The 26,126-nt window shown below is 33.9% G+C and overlaps 1 protein-coding gene across 8 annotated transcripts in view; it reads left to right on the forward strand.

Moving 5' to 3' along the window:
- Window positions 1-26,126, forward strand: part of ZNF280D (zinc finger protein 280D) — a 140,439-nt gene that overhangs the window by 14,723 nt on the left and 99,590 nt on the right. For 5 of the 8 annotated variants that reach the window (XM_044231557.1, XM_044231563.1, XM_044231561.1 and 2 more), the window contains exons 3-7: window positions 11-79; window positions 4,340-4,486; window positions 7,289-7,354; window positions 7,451-7,590; window positions 15,536-15,653. In XM_044231557.1, coding sequence (XP_044087492.1) covers window positions 52-79; window positions 4,340-4,486; window positions 7,289-7,354; window positions 7,451-7,590; window positions 15,536-15,653 — 499 coding nt within the window. In that variant the 5' untranslated portion in view covers window positions 11-51. The remainder of the gene's footprint in view (window positions 1-10; window positions 80-4,339; window positions 4,487-7,288; window positions 7,355-7,450; window positions 7,591-15,535; window positions 15,654-26,126) is intronic. The other 3 variants (XM_044231560.1, XM_044231559.1, XM_044231558.1) reach the window with 2 other exon arrangements.

The raw sequence follows: 26,126 nt of genomic DNA on the forward strand, positions 1-26,126 counted from the left end.
CATGTGTCAGTACTTAGGTGACAATTTACAGAGAGTCAACTCTGCAACTTGATGGGCGACAACCCTTTTCAGCCAAAAAGTAAGTGTTGCTGCCACAACCGATACTAGTATATGTGGCTTTTGTACTAATAAATTTGCTTCAGTAGAAGGAGGAGAAGTAGGCACATTTTTTTAAAGACAAAAAAACTTAAAAGTTGTTAGAGTAACAAATGATCACATAACAGATAATGTAAATTAAGAAGTGAGTAAAGTAGAAATGAAATGTTTTTTCTTCTTATGCCCAGTGATAACTATTAGTTCAGTGTACATAATTACCTCTGTTTCTTTTATGCATAGACAAAAAATAATTATTTCTAAAAAACATAAAGTTCTTTTGTGTCTTTAAGTTTTTTTTTCTGAACAATCTATCTTGAGTGTATTGACTGTGGCAATGCCCTGTTAAGAAGAATGAGGAAGACCTTTATATTCTGTATTGTTTGCTAGGGCTTCTATAACCTAGAACCATAGACTGGATGGCTTAAACAACAGAAATTCATTTCAGAATTTCTCACGGTTCTGGGGACTAGAAGTATGAGATCAAAGTATTGGTGGGGTTGATTCCTTTTGAGGGCCACGAGGGAAGGATATGTACCAGGGCTCCTTCCTTGGCTTGTAGATGCCCATGTGCTTCCTATGTCTTTAGATGGTTTTACCTCCAAGCGTGTATCCATGTTCTGGTCTCATCTTTTAAGGACACCAGTCATTTTGAATTAGCACCCACCCCAATAACTTCATTTTAACCTCACCACCTCTTTAAAGACCCTGTCTCCAAATATAGTAATATTCTGAGGTACTGATGGTGAGGACTTTAACATAGGAATCTTGGAAAAACATAGTTCATCCCATAACACCAACTGATCAGAAACTTTTATTATCCATATACAGTAAGTTTCCCTAATTTTTAAAAATTAAGCATTGTCTGACCACTTAGTTTCCTAGTCCATAAATTATATACTATGTGCCTGTTGGCTATCTAGTCCATAAATTATATGCCATGTGCCTATTGGCTATCTAGTGTGTAGAAGGAAAGACACTCAAAGAGCTCAGTTCGGTCTTGGGACATATAATATTTTTAATCATTTGACTTGCAGAATTCTATATAATAAAACAGTATAGTTTAGAAAAGAAAGGGATCAGTTCATGATATTCATGACATTTGGGAAAATGGGGAGGCCTTTTTTGTTTTGGTGGATTGCCTGTTAACATTTAAATTATGTTAAGACAGGAAATAATTTGTGACAAACTTTTATAGAAAGGAAAAAATTTAAAAATTTATAAAAGAATCATTCTTAATTTGATTCAGTATTTCCTTTGTATGCCATCCCCAAAGTGTTGTTTCAGTTACAGTATTTTTTCTTATCTTTTAAGAGGTGGTAGAACATTGTCCTAATTTTGAGTCAAAAGTAGAAGTGGCATTACTCTAATAAAAAATTACCCTTAGGATTAACTATGTTTAAATGATAAATGAAAGATATTGTCAAAGCCAGTACTCTAGAGTTTTTTTTGGGGGGGGGGTTGGTAGACCTCCCTCATCTCATTCTGTATATTAAGTTATATCCACTTATATCCATCTCCACTGTGACTACTTTAGTTTAGGTCCTCAGTACTCTTTCTCTTCCCCCTCCCATCCACCTTTTCTTTTTTCTCCATCTCAGCTTAAAGCAGTATATGCACATAGTCAAGACCATCTGAAAAGGCTTTAAATGGCTTAACCATAGTTTCTTGAAGAGTGCTTATGTGCATATATGCATATTTGTTGTGCTGTCTGTTGCATAATCAATTTTAACCGCTTTCTAATAATCATGAGAATTTTTGCTTGCTTAGAGCTATCCCTTCCAGGTATCTCCCAATAATTGTCTTAATATTTTGTTAATCCATAGTTGATGTTTCATTATGATGACTACAATAAATGTTGTTCAGTGATGAGCATTGTAATATGCTTTTAATATTCTGTTATACATAGAATACATACATTTACTGTTTGCTCCCACTCACCCACCCACCCTTCCTCTCTTTCTCCCCCTCCCTCCCTTCCTTTCCTCTTTCCTTCCTCTCTCCCTTTTCTTCTTTCTTTCTTTCTTTCTTGTGCAGCTGTTAATGCTTTTCACTTTTTTTCATTTGCTAAGTTATATTAAAATCCATAGGCACGTCTTCCCACACCCTTCAGTAGCCTCTCAATTCAATTTTCTACACAGTAAAACTTGTCAGGTAACCTAAAAGTTTACATTTTAATCATCTTTTCTTTGGTGTCCCAGAGATATTTCCTTTTGAAGTACTGATCCAATCTAGTCTGGACTGGTTGTCTTCCGGGTGGGCTGAACAGCTGTTGTCCTGGGACTTTGTATTGTATTGAATATCATATTTTCTACATGCTATGTCTTCTTTCTTGGTTAAGTCTTATCTTTTTTATGGATTCTGTAGTAACTTTCTGAGAAGGGTTTTACATGGGAAGTAAATCTTGTATGATGTTGCTGTTCTTTATTCTCACACTTGATGAAAAGTTTGACTGCGTAAAGAACTCTAAATTAAAAAATAATTTTGGTAAGAAATGATTGAAGTATTATTTACTGTCATCTACTAAATTATTATTCTATGGTTCTTATTCTTACTTTTCTTATATGAACAGTTCTTCCCACCTCACCTCAACCCCTGTGCCCCACCACACCCCATAGATCTGATCTTTTTATCTTTCGTTCTGGAATTTCATGACGATGTGTCTTGATGTAACTCTTTTCTTGATCGTTGTGTTGTGTACCTAGTGGGGCCTTACAACCTAGATACGTATGTTTTCCAATCTAGGAAATATGTCTGTATTACTTCTCAGATAACCTGCTCTCTGCTTTCTCTCTGTTCTCTTTCTGTAAATTTTATTAGGTGAATGTTGTATTTTGAAATTGATTTTCTCGGGCGCCTGGGTGGCTCAGTGGGTTAAGCCGCTGCCTTCGGCTCAGGTCATGATCTCAGGGTCCTGGGATTGAGTCCCGCATCGGGCTCTCTGCTCAGCAGGGAGCCTGCTTCCCTCTCTCTCTCTCTCTGCCTGCCTCTCCATCTACTTGTGATTTCTCTATGTCAAATATAAAATAAAATCTTAAAAAAAAAAAAGAAATTGATTTTCTCTGACAACCTTGTATCCTCTTCTTTATCTAGTTTGTGTGTGTGTGTGTGTGTGTGTGTGTGTGTGTATTTTTCTCTTAGTTCCACCTGTGGGGATATTTCGAGTTTTTAAAAGCAATTGAATTAAAAATTTTTGGCTATCATATTTTTAAAACTTTTTGTTTTCTGAATATTTTTATAACATTCTTATCTAATATCTCTAAAGATGCTAACTATATTTTTCTTGATATTTTTCTTGCTGTCTGCATTATCTCTTTTCCTTAGGATTCTTTATGATTTTTATTGTTTTGGTCTAAAAGACAGGAGGTTTTCCTCAAGTTTCTGGTACTTATTGATTGTCCACTAATATTTAATATTTAAATATTAACATTTAAGAGTAACATTTAATATTTAAAATTCATCCTAGGAGCTCTGTGCTTGGTCAGAACTTCTAAGGTGGTGTAAGTTCATATTTACTGCACATTCTTTGATCTGTTTCTTTAGATAAGAAATGTCTAATTTGCCCTGAATGGAATAAGTCTCACTTTGTTTCCCTTATTTTACTTTAGCACTTCATCCCTGTTTTTTTTTTTTTTTTTTAAATTTTTTTATTGATTTATTTGACAGAGAGGGATCACAAGCAGGCAGAGAGGCAGGCAGAGAGAGAGAGAGGAGGAAGCAGGCTCCCTGCTGAGCAGAGAGCCCGATGCGGGACTCGACCCCAGGATCCTGGGATCATGACCTGAGCCGAAGGCAGCGGCTTAACCCACTGAGCCACCCAGGCGCCCTCATCCCTGTTTTTTGACTGGACTTCCTGAATTTGGTTCAGTTTTTCTAGTATATCTCCTATGAGTTGCCTCTTATTCTTAGTTTATCTCCCCTTTGTTAATACGTTTACTTCCCAGATAATTGTTAGGTGCAGTCTCTTTTGTAGATAAAATTATACTCCAGGCATAAGACTGGAACTGGTTTTGACTGTTTCATGTAAATAACTACTGTCAACTGTTACCTATTTATATAAATTTGTTAGTTTTTATCTTAGAGAGTGAGCTCTGAGTTTCTCACTGTTGCTTCCATGAACTAACGATCAAGTCACGAGTTGCCACTAGGGCTATTAGAGTGGATCTTAAATATACTGTGAATTTTAAAAAATGTATTTACTTTTCCTTTTGAAAATAAGGTTTGCTTCTCTCCTTTTGAAAATTAGGTAATTCAAAAATGGCAGAACTCTTTATGGAATGTGAAGAAGAAGAGTTAGAACCATGGCAGAAGAAAGTAAAAGAGGTTGAAGATGATGATGATGATGAGCCAATCTTTGTTGGAGAGATATCAAGTTCAAAACCAGCAATTTCAAGTAAGCATTTACTTTTAGTGGAACTGGTTTTTATAACATACTGTTTCTAATGGAAGACCTTGTGAACTGCTTTATAATGTACTTGTTCCTCTGTAAGGAGTTAGAGATGAAAGATTTGGTGAGCGGTGAGTGAGGAGAATTATAGAATCAGGATGAGATGTGATTAAGGACTTGAGGAGGGACGTAAAAGGTTAAAATACCAGATGTGAGGAAAAGAAATAGACTAAGATTAGCTGATACATTGGAGGTCTTTTGAAATTGGAAATCATAGTTTTTAGTAGAGCCAAGTAACCTGTTCATCTGTTTGTTTATCCCCCCCCACCTTAAACACAGAATTAGAGAACTGGAAGAGGTTAGAGTACTTTTCTTCAAATGTCCTAATATGCTAAATAAATTTTAGTCTCACACAGGGGTTTTCACATCCAGGCAACTACAGTGTCATCCATACAGTGCTACAAAATATATAGGCAGAGAATAATTTCAGTCTCTAGCCTGTGTGCCAACAGGGGGTTCAGTTTCTGACCACATTCATCTTCCAGCAACTCACATTTATAGTCATGAAAGAGAAGAGCACTTTCTACAGCCACTGTACTTGGGTGATATAACAGTTAGTTAATACTTAAATCTTTCTTGGCTGTCTAGCACAATATTTTGGTACCTTTGTGGATTATTAGATTTTTGTTAGAGTAGTTGGTTTTGACGTTGTTAGAATGTTAAAGCAGTGACCAATGACACTTATTAAAATGTCCACTCAAAAATGTAAAAAAGTACAGAGAACTAATATACAGATTTTAGGGCAGAAGGAGACAATAAATAATTTCCCATTGTAGATATATGTTTATTTGTTTGCTTGTTTAAGCCAGGGGAATTTAACAAAGAATATGACCAGCGTAATAGAGTTTTCTTATCAAGGCAGGGCTCAAAAGTGTGCTTAAGACAGTACTTTTCTGAAAGCTTCTGAAAGCTTGGTTCTTTCTTCTCTTGCCTCTAAACTTGGAATGGCACTTTTATTCAGTTTTATCAGAGGGAGAATCACTTAACCAATTAAATTCTCAATACCATTTCCTGTGGCAGATTGATAATCTTTTAGGTTCTAGGTGGCGTGCCACTTTGATTGTAAATTGAGCTAGGCATGATGGCATGCTTGTTGATGATAGTGGAACATGATTATACATTCTCTTAATTACTATTTCTAGTCATTGTGATCATTGTGAGTATTACCATATTATAAAATAATTATTAGAATTATTGAAAATTATTAAGACCAAGTTAAGACCAAGTTGAATTATACTAGTAGAAAATTGTTAATCATATTCAACTAGAACATTGTTTATTAATGTTAAAATAATTCTTTCAAAAAGGAGACTGACCCCAGTAAAAATTATTTTCTCGACAGTTATGCAGAATTTAAATGAATTTTATTATTGTTTTTGTGTAAGCCATAAAATTTTTAATATATGGAATGTGAGTTAAGTGTTTATATAGAACTGCTAGAAAGGGGAGTAAAAACTTGTTGTAGAATACAGCCACAAAAAAGTACATTAGCCAATAGTTCTTTGATGGTTTGAGTAATAATTAATCTTGAGTTTCTGAGTGAGGATGGTGTCAAGTTGTGTGAGAAGGTTTTTATTCTATAAGACATAAGTAATGCTTAGGTATAGAGCACTGCATTACCTTTATCAGAAAACAGCCCTACTTTTGTGTCTTCATGTACTTCATAGAGTTATTTTATGGGATCTGGTTCTTTTTTACTGTGAGGGAAAAAGGAAATTTTTATGACGTTTAGGACTTGTTTGTGCTTTTACGTTTTTGTAACCAGCCATTTTTGGCAAATCCATACTCTTCCCAATTTTAGTTTGACTAGCAAATAGTCTAGAACTTGCAGAAATTGCATGCCAGAATCAGGAACTTTAACGTGATCCTGAGAGTTCTGTATTATGCTCAGATTGACTTCTGGTATATTCTGGTATATTGGTAGATTTGAAACCCCTTAAGTTATAAGTTACTCTGATAAACTGTAATTTTAGCCTGCAATCTGTTCTAGTTTTTCCCTTTCAGGACTCAAGATTAATGCTGCAGATAATCTGGTGAGATCCCTCATAATGATACTTCCAGGGAAGGTGTGAATGGAATATGGAGGTTGGATAGGGGTTTGGTTTTGAGTGATAGAAACCTGAGTGGCTATAGCCCTGTTGCCCTTTAAAGAAAGATATATACACTAATTATAGGTTCTATACACATATATTTTTGGAAGATTTTTACTAATTATGTGGAATATTTCTTTGCCATAAAAGAAACTTTGCAGAAAGTTTGACTTGTATGTAGTCAGATTTATCAGTCTTTTACTTCTGGCTTTTGGATTTTGCGTTACAGTTAGAAAGGTGGTTCTTATTCTATAAAACAAGGCTAGTGAGGTGCCTGGGTGGCTCACTGGGTTAAAGCCTCTGCCTTTGGCTTAGGTCATGATTCTGGGGTCCTGGGATGGAGCCTTACATCGGGCTCTCTGCTCAGTGGGGAGCCTGCTTCCCCCGATCTCTCTCTGCCTGCTTCTCTGCCCACTTGTGATCTCTGTCTGTCAAATAAATAATAAAATTAAAAAAAACTTTATAAAACAAGGCTAGTAATCTTGTTTCTTTAGTAGGTAAAGATACATATGTTTAAAATTAACTGTATTTTAAGCGAGTGATAATTTATATACTCCTTCCAGGAATCTATTTGATTGTTTTCAATTCATGATTTCTATTTTCTTAGTATATATTTTATTCAAATAAAGAATTTTAAAATAAATATAATTTTTTGTAGATATTTTGAATAGAGTAAACCCCAGCTCATATTCAAGGGGAGTAAAGAATGGTGCACTCAGTCGAGGTACAGTATTACTTTACTTTTTTACTTTTAAAGTGAAGTATGACATCATTGGTTATATGAAAAGATATTTAATGTATTGTATAATTTTAAATGCAGGTATTACTGCTGCATTCAAGCCTACAAGTCAACACTACACCAGCCCAACATCAAATCCAGTGGCTGCGTCGCCAGTAAATTTTCATCCTGAATCTAGATCTTCCGATAGTTCTGTTATTGTTCAGCCTTTGTCTAAACCTGTAAGTGTTTCTGAAACTACACAGCTCAGGGATACATTGGATATTACTTATCAGTATAAACAATACCAATTAAAATTCTGGATTGTCTTGGGTAGCCATCTAATAGAAGCATAATTAAAATCAGAAAATGTCCCTATCTTTATGATATCTTAGCCAGTACCCAGAGTAATAACTGCAGGAACTACTCATCCATCCAGTTCCTAAATCAGGTGACATGCTTAACTTTAATAGGTAAAGTATTGAAAATTGTTTTATCAAAATATGATAAAAGCATAATGTATTTGCACAATGGAAAATTATTTAAGATTATAAATTAGGTCAGTTGCTCTTTGTTCTTAATTGGGAAAAACTTTTGAGAGGACATTATAGATTTTTATTCTGAAAATATATCTTCATAATTAGTTTAAAAAACTCTTAATAAATAATAATAGTTAATGGTAATAGTTAATATTACAGTTGATATTTATGTGTAATGCTTTGTTTCTAAATGGTACACATAAATTAATCATTTAATTCTTAACCATCTGTATAAAGGATGCACTATTATTATTAATCCTGTTTTATAGTTGAGGAAATTGAGGTTCACAGAGGTTAAATTATTTATTCAAGGTCACACAGCTGGCAAAATGTTAGATATGGGATTTCAATCCAGACTTACTGTATTTAAATAAGTATATACATATATATTATATATAAATATAGACTTAAAATGCCTTAGTGCAGTAGTTTTCAGTGTGTGGTCTTCAGTCCCCTGAGACTCTTTCATGGGTTTGGGAGTCAGTACTATTGTCATAATAACAAAAGACACTATTTGCCTTTTCCACCATGTTGACATTTGCGTTGGTGATGCAAAAGTAATATTGAGTAAACTGCTGGTGCCTTAGTATGAATCAAGACGGTGGTACCAAGTATGAGTAGTTTTTGTATTCATTCCCACCATGAACTCCCAATAAAATACATTCATGCTTGATTTCCTTGATGAAGTATTAACATGTTATTTTTTAAAATCTCTACCTTGAATATGTGCCTTTTAAAAATATTTTGTGTGATGAAATGGATAGTATGCAAAAGCACTTCTGTGTCTGAAGCTCAATGGTTATCTTGAGGAAAAACACTCCTGTGATTGAAATGTGAGCTAAACAACCCACTTTTTAAAAATAGAAGACTCCTTTTGCTTGAAAGAATGACTGATAAACCATGGTGTATTATATATTTCTGTGTATCAATATTACCACAAACAATGATTTAAAACCACATACATTTATTATCTCATAGTTTCTATGGGTCAGAAGTCAGGTCATGGCTTAGCTGGATCCTTTGCTTCAGGGTCTCACAGGCTACATTCAAGGTGTGGACTCTGAGGTTGCAGTTTTATCTGAAGCTTGACTGGAGAGGTATCTGCTTCCAAGTTCTCATGGTAATTGGCAACATTCAATTTCTTAACGGTTGTCACACTGGGAGTCTCTGGCTTTGCCAACTGGTCTTTCCCACATGGCTTCTTACTTGCTCAAAGCCCACAAGAGAAGATCCTTAGGAGAATGGCATTATGATCTTACATAATATAGTTATATACACAGAATCCTGTATATCCTGTCACCTTTGCTGTTCTGTTGGTTAGAAATAAGTCCCATGTCTTGCCTACACAAAGGGGTGGGAATTGTGCAGGACATGAACGCCAGGGGATGGTGATAATGGAGGCCACTTTAGAGTCTGGTTGCTACACATAGTGAGTGATTCAGTCTTGGTTATTTGGCAGACATTTCCTCAAAACTGAACAAAGTGCACATTTAAAGGAAAACAACTGATAGCATTTCTTGGGTAAAATTGCACTTTCAAGCACAAATTAGAATTTTGGAAAACTTGTCTTTGCCACTATGATCTTGGTAGCTTCCTAGTACTTAAAGACTTTCCTCTCGGTAGTGCAATTAATAAATACAATTTTTTGTTATTGTATAATGAATTCTGTGTACATTTGGAGGATCAGCATAATCCAAAAACCCCCAATATTTTCAAAAGAACCAGTGCATGATGTTACAGAATCATACAGATAAAAGATCCAAAGTGTGAGACTGACTGATAGATTTTAATGTAACAAAGTATGAAAAGTTTAGTAAATAGCAAGTCAGATGCCACATTACAGTAAACTCTTAAGAAAATATCAACTGTTGAATTTTGGTGTGATCTCAGGGTCCTGGGATCCAGTCCCGCATTGGGCTCTCTGCTCAGCAGGGAGCCTGCTTCCTCCTCTCTCTGCCTGCTTCTCTGCCTGCTTGTGATCTCTCTCTGTCAAATAAATAAATTAAATCTTAAAAAAAATACTACTCCCCTTTTCAACTATATATCTTTATGAAGCCAGATTTTCCATTTTTCAAATAAAACAACATATTCTAACAAATTGAAGGCAGAAGCAGATATGAAACTGCGACAGTTTAGCTAGACATTAAAGCAATTTACAGAAATGTAGAACAGTAGCACTCTTTTCACTGATATTTTGTGTGTTTGCAATATAGTCAGTTTTCATAAAAATGTTATTTATGTTAATCTGTAATGGGTTTATTATTACTTAAATAAATATTTTAAGAAATTTCTCTTTTAATTTCTAATATGTTAAATATCAATAGGTATAACCCAAATAAAATTCTTTTGGGGCCTCCATAATTTTTAAATGTGTAAAGTGGTCCTGAAGTCAGGGAATTACATTACTCAAAAAAAAAGTTATCCCAAATGTAAAGATTCTTTGCTGTTAGTTGGATTTGAACTAACTCAGTAATTTTGCCATGCCTATTGTAAGCTATTTGGCACTGGCTTTAGAGAAATAATAAATTTGAATGAAAATGTTTGTGCTTTGACAGTAATTCACTTATTGTCTATCAAAGCACCTATTAATTTTCTTGCAAATATTCAAGTTCAAAACCAGAATTGAATCCAAATATGTTTGGTAGGAATAATGCTTTTTTCCTCTATTTCATATTACTATTAGGTAATCTGCAGATCTGTTAGTACTAAAAATTGATATTTTGAGGTGTTACTTTTCATAGGAGAGTTATTTTAATTGTAATTTATGTAATAATGGAAAAGAGGACTACAGATTTTTAAATATATGGCTAACTATATTGACCTCCCACTTATATTTTGAAGATGTTATGTATCATAAAAGTATATATTTAGGCAAGTGTTTCTCTCTCTCTGAGTTATTATTACTTGATACCGATAATAACTATCTGAAATAATAACTAACAGTGATATAAGCCTTGGCCAGTAGTTTAAAAAACTTAGATTTGAAGCAAGATACTTGAATGCTGACTCAGCCTTGTTAATAAGCATTGTTGAAACCTTTCTGAGCCTCATTTTCTTCATTTCTAAACTGAGAGATTTTAACCAGACCACTGACTCTCAAATGGATCCTAAGGTTCTGCAGGTTATTACTAATATTTGAAAAGATGAAAAGCTGCTTAAAATTGAAGATTTTTTGCTATTAGTTAGAATCAAATTAACTCAGTTACTTTTCATAAATTGTAGCTTTTGCAGGGTAGAAAACTGGAAAAAGAAACTTTACTATTTAATTCAGTTTAATAAATAAAAATATTTCCAACATTGAACCCAGTGAGGGAAAAAAAAAGGGAAGGTTTGTATCTTTGGTGTTATATAAGTTAGAAACTAGAGCTATTTCTGAGATGTTTATTTCTCTGGCATAGTTTTATTTATGTTTTTAATTTTAATTTTTTTTATTATTATGTTCAGTTAGCCAGCATATAGTACATCATTAGTTTTTGGTATAGTGCTCCATGATTCATAAACTAATTGCATATAGTTTTAAAATCAAAAGACCTCAATTGGTGTTTCTCAGTCTTGGTAAGTTTTTAAAAGGAGAGGCTGCGCCAGTTGGTCTGGGTGGGTCCTGGAAATGGTATCTTGTAAAACAAACAAACAAAAAACTCTTCAAGGCATTCTAATGTGCAAAGTTAAGAATGACAGATATATTCTGGGGATGAATTGAGACTCCTGTTTAAGGGAATTTACTCTGAATTTTGGAAGCCACTGCTTTTAATAAATTATAATTATAGTTTTCCATGGAATATCTCTACACTCTAGCATCTCTTTCAGAGCTCTTGCCAATAATAGTGATATATTATTATCACCTAAAATTAATTCAGTGTGATCTAGCTTAAGGGTATAAGCTTTGGAATCTGTCAGGTTCTGGGTTCTCATTACAGCTCCATCAATAACAAGCAGGACTGTATTGGGAGCCCTATATAACCTCTACTAACTTTAGTTTACCTACTTATATAATAGGGTATAATACTAGTTTTGTATTAGTAATGTTGTGACAACTATTTGATTTAATACATGTATGAATCATGAAGTACAATTACATTTAAAACACAATTGTGACTATTACTTCAATTTGAAAGGTGAATAACTTGAAGCTCAGAAGTTACCTTCCCAAGGTATATATAGTTAAATGTGCCAGTCTTCTGAATCAAAGTCTAGTGTCTGTTCTACCCTTACTATTGTATTTGATATCTTTCTGAACTTCTTGTATTCTCCCTTTTGGAGAATTATTTCAACCAGTTATTGTTGAACAGTGTGTGCCTGTTCTCTGAAATTCTGGAGCTTAATTAACTAGAGTTGTTTTCCTAATAAAATTTTTAAGAGTATTAACTGTGTTTCTGTTAAAGAACTATTTTGGAAAATACAAGTGAACATTTTCCATTTTTTTAGTGCAAATATTTGGAGAAGATATTTATTATGAAACAAGATTGAGCTTGGTTACAGTCAGGTCATATGGCGTTATGCATTTTTTATATTATGTGTTAATTTTCAAATACAGATTTTGCCTTGTTAGGCCTCAAATTCTAGAAGTGGTTTGGATTACTTCAGTACCTGTTTCTATGACTTTTTTTTGTTTAAAAAACAACTATTTACTTATTTGGTATTTTATTTATTCTGCAGTTTGTGCAGAGTGTAGTGAGGAAAGGTTATTTCTTTTTAAAATGTTAAAAATTTATTGAGTTATAATTGACATTCAACATTATGTTAATTTCAAATGTACAACATAACAATCATTTGGTATTTATTTATATTACAAAATGTTCACCACAATCTAGTTTAACATCTATCATCATATGTAGTTAACAGAATTCTTTTTCTTGTGACGAGAGAAATTTTAAGATCTATACTCTTAGCCTTTTAAATATGCAATACAGTGTTGTTATCTATAGTCCCCATGCTGTACATTACATCTTCATGACTAATTTATTCTGTAACCAAAAGTTTATACCTTTTGACTCCATTCATTTTGTTTCCATAACTTAACAAACCAGTGTCAATAGAAAAGTTAGCAAACCAAAATTCTGAAAACTTAATTATCCCTTAGTTAATAAGCACAAGCGAAATAAAACCTTTATGTTCTATCTTTAATATTTATTTTGGAGAGAAGTTTAGAAAGAAAGAAAGATACATACTATATTTTGATTTTTTTTCCCCCCTGCAGACATGGTATAGATTATATAAATCAGGACCATACTACATACACAAATGTGGATTCCTCTTTTTTCTCTGAACATTCTACTGGGATTATGTCATTGGATATTTTTCAGAAACATAGTGTTTGCATTATAGTCTATCATAATTTATTTAACCATTCTTTTGTTGGACATACAGATTTTAATTTTTTGTTATTAAAAGGAATTCTTATTAAATGTCTTCATTTCCTTATCATAAATTTTTAAAGTGGAATAATTGGACCAAATGATGTGAACTTATTACATAAAGCCTTTGATAGCTGCTGCCAACATATTTATGCCAAAATGTACCAAAATAAAACCTCTACTTTGCCAGTAGTGAATGTTATCATTACTTTAAAATTTTTAAAATCTTTTAAAAAAGATTTTATTTATTTACTTGACAGACAGAGATCACAAGTAGTCAGAGAGGTAGGCAGAGAGGCAGTCAGAGAGAGAGGAGGAAGCAGGCTCCCCGCTGAGCAGAGAGCCCGATGTGGGCTTGATCCCAGGACCCTGAGATCATGACCTGAGCCGAAGGCAGAAGCTTTAACCCACTGAGTCACCCAGGTGACCCTTTTAAAATTTTTATTTCAAGCTAATTTTAGACTTACAAGAAAAATAATACAGAGAGTTCTCGTATATGCCTAACCTAGTTTCCCCTAATGCTAACATTTTATGTATCATAGTCAGGTAATTAACAAGTAATCTTCAAACTTTAATTGAATTTTACCAGAGTTTCAATTAATGTCATTTTTCATTACCAGGATCCTATTCAGAATCACACCTTACACTTAGTTTTTTCTTCTTAGTCTCATATTTTTGTGTAACTATTCATTCTTTTTCTTTAATTACTTGAATACTTTAAAGAGGAGTAGGCAGTTATTTTGTATTACATATTATTATCTTTAAAACAATGTGAATTCAGGGGTGCCTGGATGGCTCAGTGGGTTAAGCTTCTGCCTTTGGCTCAGGTCATGATCTCAGAGCCCTGCATCAGGCTCTCTGATCAGCAGAGAGCCTGCTTCTCCCTCTCACTCTCTGCTTGCCTCTCTCCCTACTTGTGATCTCTCTTTGTGTCAAAAAAAAAAAAAAAAAAAAAACAACCAAACCAAAAAACCCGAATTCAGTAGTTAAAAATTGCCATTGTCTTTATTGCATTTCTTTGACTAGTAAGTTGGAAAGAGTTTTATGTATGGGTCATTTGTATTTTGCTTTTGAAGTGTCTCAGTTTATAGCCTTTGCCCATTTTTCTCTTAAGGTGACTTTTTCTCTTTTGATTTTTAAGCATTGTTAATCCTAAAACTTTTGCTTGTTGTATATTATGACATATAGAATGGTTCAAAATTCCTCTGAGAGCTTACTCTACAATAATGGTCTTTTAAAAATAGAATTGGAATATATTTTTTGAGTGTGTCTAACAGTATGTTTAATATATAATAGTATTCGTGTATACATCCCTAAATTGATCACACTTTTCATAATTATACTAAATACACAAATTTATACTACCTAATTCTTGAGCACATTATCATTCATCTCATACTTTTCACTCTTCTTAAGGTGGTCCTACTAGCTGGGACCATCTTTTCTCCTGATGGAAAGGCTAAAACTTCCCTTGAACCCTAAGGCTTCCAGGAGCAGAGCAGCTGTCTCAGATTATTCTATAAATAGCTTCCATTCTAACCTGTTTGCCTGACTTTCTTATTTGGGTTTACCCTGTTGACCACGCAGTGTTTATATTTGCCTTATGAGATGGGAGATTACCTCAATCTCACACGGCTTCCTGTGGAATAGCAGGAGGAATGGGGCTGAGGGGGCGAATCCATTCTTTCTTTTCCTGACACTTGCCTTATAAATTTTTCCAATAAAGATGATGCTAAAACTCAAACCATGTGCTATATTCATCCCTAATCCTGATGCACAATATTGCAGACTGATTCCTAATTTGTTTGTCCTGATATTTTGTCTGGGGGGCTTATAGAGATACGGAAGCTTTTAAATTTATACTTAGGTCAGTGTATTTTCCTCATTTTTTACTTTTACCCATAGATTTTGCAAAGTTTTACCATTTGCTCTTTGATGGGAATACTGCATTTTTAGTAGTCCTCTAGAGTGTTTCAATCCTGCTGATTTAAAATGGGTATATGTTTTCTTTCTCTTGGGGGAAAAAAAACCAGATCAGAATTTGCCCTATTTTAATTGGCTAGTTAGAAACACAATAGCTGTAAGAGCTTGCTTTCAATTTTAGTAGATGATGATTTTGACAGTAATAATTACCTCTGCATATTATAACTTATTAATTGCTAACTGAGTCATCAAAGGCTATTCTTATAATATTGACATACACTTCAGTTTACCTTCATAAAAGTTTATGAAACCAAAATAATTATAACTACATTGAGTAAATGTAATATTCTTCCTTTGAAATATTTTAACAGGGTTATGTAATGAACTCAGCACGAGTTGTGTCTAATAATTCTTCAGAGTTACTGTTTGACTTGACCCAGGATACAGGATCATCACATTACCAAGGGGGACCAACACTTTCTATACCAGGTTGGTTTTAGCACTTAAAAAAAAAAAATTATAAGAAGAAACTTGATGAATATATATATGGAATTGACTTTCTATTTTCAAGTTCTTGCCTTCATGTTAAGTTTTTCATATATTGTAAAGTGGCATGGTGCTAATAGTTCTTGATTGACTTTCTTGGTGACTTTTTTTTTACCTCCTTGGGTGATTTTAAATAAAACCTTATTTACTAATAAGATGGACAGTAAGGAGAGCATGTGATGTAATAAGCACTGGGTGTTACAGAAGACTGATGAATCGCTATACTCTACCTCTGAAACTAGTAGTACTCTGTATGTTAATTAATTGTTAATTAAATGTTTTATTTTTTCCTGATAAGTATGCTAACTAACTTTGAATTTGTTCTCACTTGGCATTGAAAGTGGACTGAAAAATCTTAAAATAATTTCTGTAAGTTATAGAAATACAGCAATGTAGAAATACAGAAATCAAAAGAGGTATTAATTTTTATGACTATAGTGTGAAAAAGTATATGATTACAAGTGATTTCCTAATTGGATTAGTGTCTTCCTATTCAGTAAATGCTTCAGATAGTATAGTTACATATGATAATAGAGTGCTGTTATAAAAGTGGCACAATAAATTTGTATATGGCCATTACTCAGTAAATGCCCACTGGAGGAATATGAAATTCCCTTGTTAAGGTAGAATTAAAGTTCTTTGTGTACTGAAACATAGTTCTTCATTAACCTGAAATAAATTAGTGTGCTATGAAGGAATTTCATCTAATTGAAAATTCCCTGTAATCAAGGCAATTAGGCTTTTATATTAGTAGTTTTGGTATATTACAAATATTTGACAAGATAGAGATAAACAAAATTTGGGGGGATTTAGATTATTTACTAACAAATCAGTGTGAAGTTGCTACCAAACCCCCATTTTTCTTTGTTGTAATATTAGTGCCTAAAATGTTTTTCCATTTAGGTAATATTTAGTTGATATTTACTACTTTGGGTGTCACTTGTATACTTACAAAATCTAGTTAGTAAAATAGATAAGAACCAAGGTTTGGTTTTGCAAAACACAAGGACTTTATTAATAGAAAAAGTCCGTATTCTTGGGAGTTAGGACAATGATTCCTGCTCTACCTCTAAGTTTTTTGCTATGGAGAGATACGTTAGCCTGAGCAGTAAGGAGGATGATGAAGAAGATGTAGATTTGAACTTCTATTCTTAAGATTTTTGTGGTTTCCATTAAGTCTTTACACTTCAGTCTTCTTATATTGTTAAAATGCAGATTTTAGGGGCACCTGGGTGGTTCAGTAGGTTAAGGCCTCTGCCTTCGGGTGCTGGGATTGAGCCCCGCATCGGATTCTGCGCTCAGCAGAGAGCCTGCTTCCTCCTCTCTCTGACTATGTGTGACCTCTCTCTCTGTCAAATAAATTAAAAAATCTTTAAAAAAAAATGCAGATTTTATTTTTTTTGTTAAATGCATTCGTTCTCCAGACCTGGAGTCAGCCATTGGGAGATAAAATTTTAATTCTCATTCTACTTTAGTCAGGACTTTTTTGAGGCACAAATAAGATAAATAAAATGTGAAAATGAATTATGAACTTTAAAGGACTTGACAGTAGTTGGTATGAATGATAGTATCTGCTTTATGTTCAATAGCATGATTAACTGAGCACTGTCAGTGATCATGGATATTTGGAGAAGACGATTTGAGCTTGTTTTTGAAAGGATTTTACTGACAGAAAGAGAGTGTTGTTCAGTGTAGAAAGCAATACAAACCAAAGACAACAGGGATAAATAAAGAATTTAAAACTCTTAAATGGGGTCACCTGAGTGGCTCAGTTGGTTAAGAGGCTGCCATGGTTCAGTTCATGACCCTGGGGTCCTGGGATCCAGTCCAACCAGGGCTCCCTATGCTCAGGCCTTCTTATGTTAAAAAGTTCTTACGGTATAAAGCTATGTGTTTCTACTGTCCAGCCTGTTACATTATATAAGCAGATGCTTAATCAAAATACCAGCATTCATTGGCTATTCAAGTAACTTAAGTATCTCACAAGAATCCTACTGAAAATACACAAATCTTTTCCAAGTACCTATATTATAGCCATCAATAATCACATGCCTTGAAGATGGGAAAAAAAATTTTTTTTATGTTATTTCACAGGATGAAACAGAGGATCCAGCTAGTATAATACTCTTTCTTTTTCTGGCACATTTCCCCTTATTCAAAAGCTATTAGAATTTTTTTCCTCTACCGTAAGTTAAGATATAAAGTATTTTGTTAGTAATCATAATAGCTGTCATTTATTGTTGAATGCTTTCTCTGTGCCAGATGTTGTGTGGGTGCTTTTTAAAAGTAAGTTAAGGTACAAAATATGTTTTTTAGTAAGGACAGTAGTTGTCATTTATTACTGAATGCTTTCTGTGTGTCAGATAGTGTATTGAGTGCTTTAAATACATAATCTTGTTTGATCTTAAAACAGTTCTGTAAAATAAGGCATTATAACTTATTTTACGAAAGAGGCTCAGAGAAGTTAATTAAATAAGCCAAGAATACATGGCTAGTCAGTGACAGAGCTTGAATTTCAACTTACACTGTCTGGTTTAAAAGCCTGAATTATTTCTAATATGTTTACTACTTCTACTTTTATTATACAATTGAGAACATTAAAATATATGGTGTGCAGTTTTAGAATCCTTATTACCAAGTAGTTGTGTGGTGTTTTCAAAAGGAACTTTTGCCTGGCCTGGTTGTAGCCTAAATATCCCTATTTCTCTTGCTAATGCTTTGAATAGGGCTAAAATGCTTTAGCTTTAAGGTGATGGTTTTCAAATTAAAACTGTTTTTACAAATAAAATTCTTGTGTAAAGAAAATTTATTCAAAATTCTAATAAATAAAATATGAAAGAGTTCCTCTGTCAGACACAACCAAAATATTCCCTAAAACGAGCCCATTATGGTCCAGGAACGTAATTTGAAAACCGTTTTACTTATTCCTTCCATTACAAGCCCTTTCATATGAGTGAATGAGGTATTATCATTCAAGTTTAGTTTTTCCACTTTGTATTTTCCACTTTTGTAGTTTTTCCGCTTTGAATAAATGGATAATATAAACTAAAGCCCTGAGTAGACTTACCCCCCCCCACCTTTTAGGTAGAAAAAATAAGACATTTTAAATAAATAAAATGGGTCTTTCTAGATTTTTAGAATAAAATAAAATTTTTCATTTGTAAACTAACTCCAGTGCACTTAAAACATTGAAAGGTGATTCATTTGTAGAAACTTAGTTTGGAGTAGTCTCTGCTTTAATTTTTTCTTTTTTGCTTGGGGTATTTTGGTCTGGCTTCTTTCATAATTGCTGTTTATATAGTCCCTTTATTTGAAGCCATATTTAGTATTTTCTTTCATAAAGAGATTATTTCTTGAATTATTTGAATATGTATAATCCCTAATAAATGTTTGTATAATTTTTTTATACCCCTGACTTTTAAAAAAATTTCTTATTTCTTGGGACACCTGGATGGCTTGGTCGTTAAGCATCTGTCTTTGGCTCAGGTCGTGATTCCAGGGTGCTGGGATCGAGCCCCGCGTCAAGCTCCTTATCAGGTTCCCTGCTGGGCAGGAAGCCTGCTTCTCCCTCTCCCACTGCTAGTGTTCTCTCTTTTGCTGTGTCTCTCTCTGTCAAATAAATAAATAACATCTTAAAAAAAATTATTTCTTAAAAATTAATGCTTATTTATTTTCCTCAAGTTTTTATTTAAATCCCAGTTAATGTGCAGTGTAATAGTCATTTCAGGTGTAGAATTCAGTGATTCAGCACTTACATACAACACCTGGTGCTCATCAAAACAAGTGTCCTCCTGAATCCTCATTACCTAACCCATCCTTTCATCTACCTTCCCTGTGGTAATCATCAGTTTGTTCTCTTCTTTAAGAGTCTGTTTCTTGGTTTGCCTCACTTTTTCTTTTTCTCTCCTATGTTCATTTGTTTTGTTTCTCAAATTCCACATAAGAGGGAAATCATGTGCTATTTGTCTTTCTCTGACAGATTCATTTCATTTAGCATAATACTCTCTAGCTCCATCCTTGTCATTGCAAATGGCAAGGTTTCATTCTCTTTTATGTTTAGTAGGGTTCTATTTTATATATATATATATATATATATATATATATATTCATCTTTCTTTATCCATTCATCTGTTGATGGACATTTGGGCTCTTTCCATAATTTGACTATTGTTGATAATGGTGCTTTAAACATTGGGGTGCATGTATCCATTCGAATTAGGGTTTTTATATCCTTTTGGTAAATACCAGTAGTACAATTGCTGGATGATAGGGTAGTTCTATTTTTAACTTTTTGAGGAGCCTCCATACTGTTTTCCGGAGTGGCTACTCCAGTTTGCATTCCCCTTTCTCTGTATCCTCGCTAATATCTCTTGTTTCCTGTGTTGTTAATTTTAGCCATTTTGACTGGTAATGAGGTGATATCTCATTGTAGTTTTGATTTTTATTTCCCTGATGATGAGTGATGTTGAGCATCTTTTCATGTGTATATTGGTGATCTGTATGTCTTCTTTAGAAAAATGTCTGTTCAAGTCTTTAACCATTTTCAAAATGGATTATTTGTTTTTTGGGTGTTGAGTTTGATAAGTTCTTTACAGATTTTGGGTACTAACCCTTTATTGGATAGGTCATTTACAAATAACTTCTCCCGTCCTGAAGATTGCCTTTTAGTTTTGTGGATTGTTTCCTTCACTATTCAGAAGAAGCCTTTTATTTTGATGGAGTCTCAAGAGTTTGCTTTTGTTCCCTTTCACAAGAGACATGTCTAGAAAGAAATTGCTATGACCAATGTCAAAGAGGTTACTGCCTATATTCTCCTCTAGGATTTTTAGTTCCTGTCTCAACGTTTAGGTCTTTCATCCAATTTGAATTTATTTTTGTGTATGATATAACAAAGTGGTCTAGTTTCATTCTTTGGAGATTGCTATTCAGTTTCCCTAACACCATTTGTTGAAGAGGACATTTAAAAAAACTTTTTTTTTTAAAAGATTATATTTATTTGAGAGAATGAGCACAAGTCGGGAGAGCAGCAGACATAGGGAGAGGGAGAAGCAGCCTTCTCACTGGGCAGGAAGCTTGATGTGGGGCTCCATCCCAGGACCCTGGGATCATGACCTGCACTGGCAGATGCTTAACAACTGAGCCAGTCAAGCACCCTAAACTGTCCTTTTTCCATTGAGTATTCTTTCCTGCTTTGGTGGAGATGAATTGATAAAACTATGCGTTCATTTCTGGGTTTTCTATTCTGTTCTATTGATCTATGTTTCTGTTTTTGTGCTAGTACCATTCTGTCTTGGTGACTACAGCTTTTTAGTATAGCTTGAAATCTGGAATTTTGATGCCTCCAGCTTTAATTTTCTTTTTCAAGATTGGTTTGGCTATTCAGGGTCTTTTGTGGTTCCATACAAATTTTAGGATTGTTCTAGCTCTCTGAAAAATCCTGGTGATATTTAATAGGAATTGTATTAAATGTGTAGATTGCTTTGGGTAATATAGACATCTTAACAATATTTATTCTTCCAGTCCACAAGCATGGAACATTTTTCCATTTTTTCTTTTTAAAGATTTTAATTTTTTATAAATAATATAATATTAAAAATTTTTATATATAAAAATTTATATATAAATATATAATATATATTATTATCATATCATATATAATTATATATTATATAATTAAATTATAATATAATTATATTATTATATAATATATAATATATTATATATTATATTATTATAGATAATATAATATAAATTACATATAATTAAATATACATTATTATGTAATTAAATATACATAATTAATATGTAATTAAATATGTATTAAAATAAATATTTTAATATGTAATTAAATACACATAATTATATATAATTATAATTATTTATAAAATAATATAAAAATTTATATAAAAATTTTATAATATAAAACTTATAAATATTTATAAATATTTTATAAATATAAAAGATTATAAAATCTTTTTTATAAAAAGATTTAAAAAATCTTTTTAAAGATTTTATTTATTTATTTGACAGACGGAGACCACAGGTAGGCAGAGAGAAGAAAGCAGGCTCTCTGCTGAGCGGAGAGCCTGATGTGGGGCTTGATCCCAGGACCCTGATATCATGACCTGAGCCGAAGGCAGAGGCTTTAACCCACTAAGCCACCCAGGCACCCCACATTTTTCCATTTCTTTGTGTCCTCTTAAATTTCTTTCATCAGTGTTTTATAGTTTTCAGAGTCAGATTCTGTATCTTTTTGGTTAGATTTATTCCTGAAGTATCTTACGGTTTTGGGTACAATTGTAAATGGGAATGATTCCTTGATTTCTCTTTTTGCTGCTTCATTATTGGTGTATAGAAATGCATCAGATTTCTGTATGTTGATTTCGTATCCTGCAACTTTGCTGAATTCATGTGTCCACTCTAGCAGTTTTTTGGTTGAATATTTGGGTTTTCTATATAAAGTATCATGGTATCTGCAAACAATGAAAGTTTGACTTCTTCCAGGATGCCTCCTGTTTCTTTTTGTTGTCTGATTGTTGTGGGTAGGAGCTCCAGTACTATGTTAAATAACTGGTGAGAGTGGACATCCTTGTCTTGTTCCTGACTGTAAGGGAAAGGCTTTCAGGTTTTCCCCATTGAGGACAATATTAGCTGTGGATTTTTCATATATGGCCTTTATGATGTTGAGGTATGTTCCCTCTATCCCTACTTTGTTGAGAGTTTTATTATGAATGGATGTTGTACTTTGTCATATGCTTTTTTGTATCTGTTGAGAGGATCATATGGTTCTTGTCGTTTCTTTTATTATTATGGTGTATCACATTGATTTGCAAATGAGTCACCCTTGCAGCCCAGGAATAAATCCCACTTGATTGTGGTGTTTCATTCTTTTAATATACTATTGGATTTGATTTGCTGGTATTAAGAATTTTTGCATCCATATTCATGAGGGATATTGGCTTATAGTTCTTTAGTAGTTGAGTCTTTTTCCTCGTAGAATGAATTTGGAAGTTTTCCTTCCATTTCTATTTTTTGGAATAGTTTGAGAAGAATAGGTGTTAACTCTTCTTTAAATGTTTGATTGAATTCTCCTGTGAAGCCATTTGGCTCCGGACTTTTGTTCTTTGGGAATTTTTTTGATTACTGATTCAGTTTCTTTACTGGGTTGTCAGTCTGTTCAGGTTTTCCATTTCTTCCTATTTCAGTTTTGGTAGTTTATGTGTTTCTAGGAATTTATTCACTTCTTCCAGGTTGTCTGATTTGTTAGCATATAGTTTTTCATAATATTCTCTTATAATTGTTCATATTTCTTTGGTGCTGGTTGTAATTTCTTCTCTCTTGTTTGTGATTTTATTTATTTGGGTCCTTTCTTTTTTTGATAAATTTGGCTAGGGGCTTATAAATTTTACTGATTTTTTTTCAAGTAGCCAGCTCCTGCTTTTAATGATTTTTTTTTTTTTAAGTTTCTATATTTTTTTCTGCTTTAATCTGTATTCTTTCCCTTCTACTGCTGACTGTAGGCTTCCTTTGTTGTTCTTTTTCTAGCTTCATTAGGTGTAATGTTAGGTTGTTTATTTGAGATTTTTCTTGCCTTTTAAGGTAGGCCTGTTTTGTTATATATTTCCCTCTTATGACTACTTTTGCGACATGTCAGTGCTTTTTGACCAATGTTTTTTCATTTTCATTTGTTTCCATGTGTCTTTAAATTTCTTCTTTGATTTCCTGGTTGACCCATTCATTTTTCAGTAGCATTTTGTTTAATCTCCACATGTTGTTGTTTTCCACATTTTTTTCTTGTGGTTGACTTTAAGTTTCATATTGTTATAATCAGAACATATGCATGGTATGATCTTAGTCTTTTTGTACATGTTGAGACCTAATTTGTGACCTAGTATGAGATCTATTCTGGAGAATGTTCCTAGTGCATTTGAAAAGAATGTGTATTCTGCTGCTTTAGGGCGGAATGATCTGAATATATCTGTTAAATCCTTTCTGTTCCAGTGTGTCATTTAGAGCTGTTGTTTCCTTGTTGATATTCTGGTGAGATGATCTGTCCATTGATGTAAGTGGGGTGTTAAAGTTCCCCACTGTTACTATATTATTATCCACAAGTTTCTTTAATTTTGTTACTAATTGCTTTATATATTTGGGTGCTCACATGTTAGGGTATAAATATTTATAATTGTTAGATCTTCTTGTTGGATAGGCCCCTTTATTATGATATTGTGCCCTTGTTTATCTCTTGTTACAGTCTTTGATTTAAAATCAAGTTTGTCTGATGCAAGTATTGCTGCTCTGGCTTCCTTTTGATTTCCATTTGCATGATAATATTTTTCCATCCCCCAGTTTAAATGTTCAGGTATCTCTGGGTCTAAAAACTCTTGTAGGCAACATATGGTAGAGTCTTTTTTCTTTCTTTTTTTTAAAATCCATTCTGATACCTTTTGTCTTTTGATGGGAGCATTTAGTTCATTTACATTGAGAGTAATTATTGATAGATATGTATTTAGGGCCATTTTATTACTTGTTTGGTTGTTATTTGTGGAGATTTTCTCTTTTCTTTTCTTTTCTTTGTCACTTATTGTCTTTCTTTCCACTCAAGAGTCCCCTTAATATTTCTTGAGGGCTGGTTTAGTGGTAATGAACTCTTTAAGTTTTTGTCTGGGAAACTTTTTATCTCTCCTTTTATTCTGAATGATAGCCTTGCTGGATAGAATATTCTTAGTGCAGATTTTCCCCATTAAGCACTTTTTTTTTTTAAGATTTTTATTTATTTGACAGTTCACAAGTAGGCAGAGAGAGAGAGGAGGAGGAGGCAGGCTCCCTGCTGAGCAGAGAGCCCGATTCGGGGCTTGATCCCAGGACCCTGGGATCATGACCTGAGCCCAAGGCAGAGGCTTTAACCACTGAGCCACCCAGGTGCGTTCCCCCCACCCACCCCCCATTCAGCACTTTAAACATATCATGTCACTCTCTTCTGGCTTGCCAGATTTCTGTGGTGAGATCTGCAGCTAGCTTTATGGGTCTTCCTTTGTAAGTTAGGGACTTTTTTTATGACTATATTTTGCAAATTTAATTGCAGTATGTCTTGGTGTTGGCCTGCTTTTGTTGATTTTGATAAGAGTTCTCTGTGTTTCCTGGATGTGGATGTCTGTTTCCTTCCCTGGATTAGGGAAGTTTTCAGTTGTTACTTCCTTAAATAAGTTTTCTGCCCCTTTTCTCCTTTTTGTGGGATTCCTGTAATATGAATGTTAATTACATTTGATGGAGTCACTGAGCTCCCTATGTCTATTCTCATTATACATAATTCTTCTTTTCTTTCATTCAGCTTCATTATTTTACATAGTTCTGTCTTTTGTATCACTTATTCATTTCTCTGCTTCTTCATCCTTGTGTTCTCTGCATCTAGTCTGTTTCAAATCTCAGTTATTACATTTTTCATTTCTGACTTACTGTTTTTTAACTGTTTTATCTCTGCCGTAAGGGCCTCCCTGAAGTCTTCCATTTTTCTTTTTTTCAAGCCCAGTGAGTATCCTATGATTGTTGCTTTAAATTCTCCATCAGGCATATTACCTGTATCTGTTTTGATTAGATCTCCGACTGTAACTTTTTCTTGTTATAGTCCTTTGGGATGAATTGTTCCGTCATGGCATTTTGTCTAAGTCTCTGTCTTCTGTGAGTTAGAAAAGCCTGTTATATTTCCTGCTCCTAAGACTAACAGCTTTATGAAGAGGCTATATAGTGTCCAGAGCTTGATGCTTCAGGGTATGTCTCGTGTGTGCCGCATGCACTCTGGTGCTGTGTGTTGGCTGCTCTGTCATTCAGTTCAGTCATATGCAGATGCTCTTGCCTGCAGTGGGTAGTGTTTGGGCCTTGGCCAGCATGTGGCGAGTTTTAACTAGGTGCACTCTGGTCTGCTGCTTATTAAATGAGATGTGATGCTACTTCCGCTAGAACTGAAGCCTTGCAGAACTTTCTGGTTGGGAGATGTGGTGTGTGCAGGGGTTTCAGTTGGAAGGTGGGGGGGTGGGGAGAGAAATGGCACCAGCCTATTCCTTTGTCCCCACAGAGGGGGCTTCATGCTTGCTGCTCTTAGGGAAGGACACCCAGAAGAGCAAATGAATAATTTTCCTTCATGCATCCCAGGCATTTTTCAGATTGCTGTTTTCTTGCTGTCTCTGGGTTGCTTGCCTGCCAGTAGACTTACAGTGCACTTTGGGCACTATCTCAGCCAGCCCTGCTGGCCTTTAAAACTCCAAACTTTAAAGATGTGGTGTGGGTGGGGGCCTGCATTGGTCTTCTGGTGGACCGTCTTGCTGCACTGGGACTAATGCCGATTTGACCGAGAAGGGCACTTGAGTCAGAGGAAAGGGTTGTGGGACTTGGAGCAAGCAAGCTAGGCAGCCAATGTCCAGC

The sequence above is a fragment of the Neovison vison genome, chromosome 13 (assembly GCF_020171115.1).
Source record: "Neovison vison isolate M4711 chromosome 13, ASM_NN_V1, whole genome shotgun sequence".
Taxonomy (NCBI): domain Eukaryota; kingdom Metazoa; phylum Chordata; class Mammalia; order Carnivora; family Mustelidae; genus Neogale; species Neogale vison.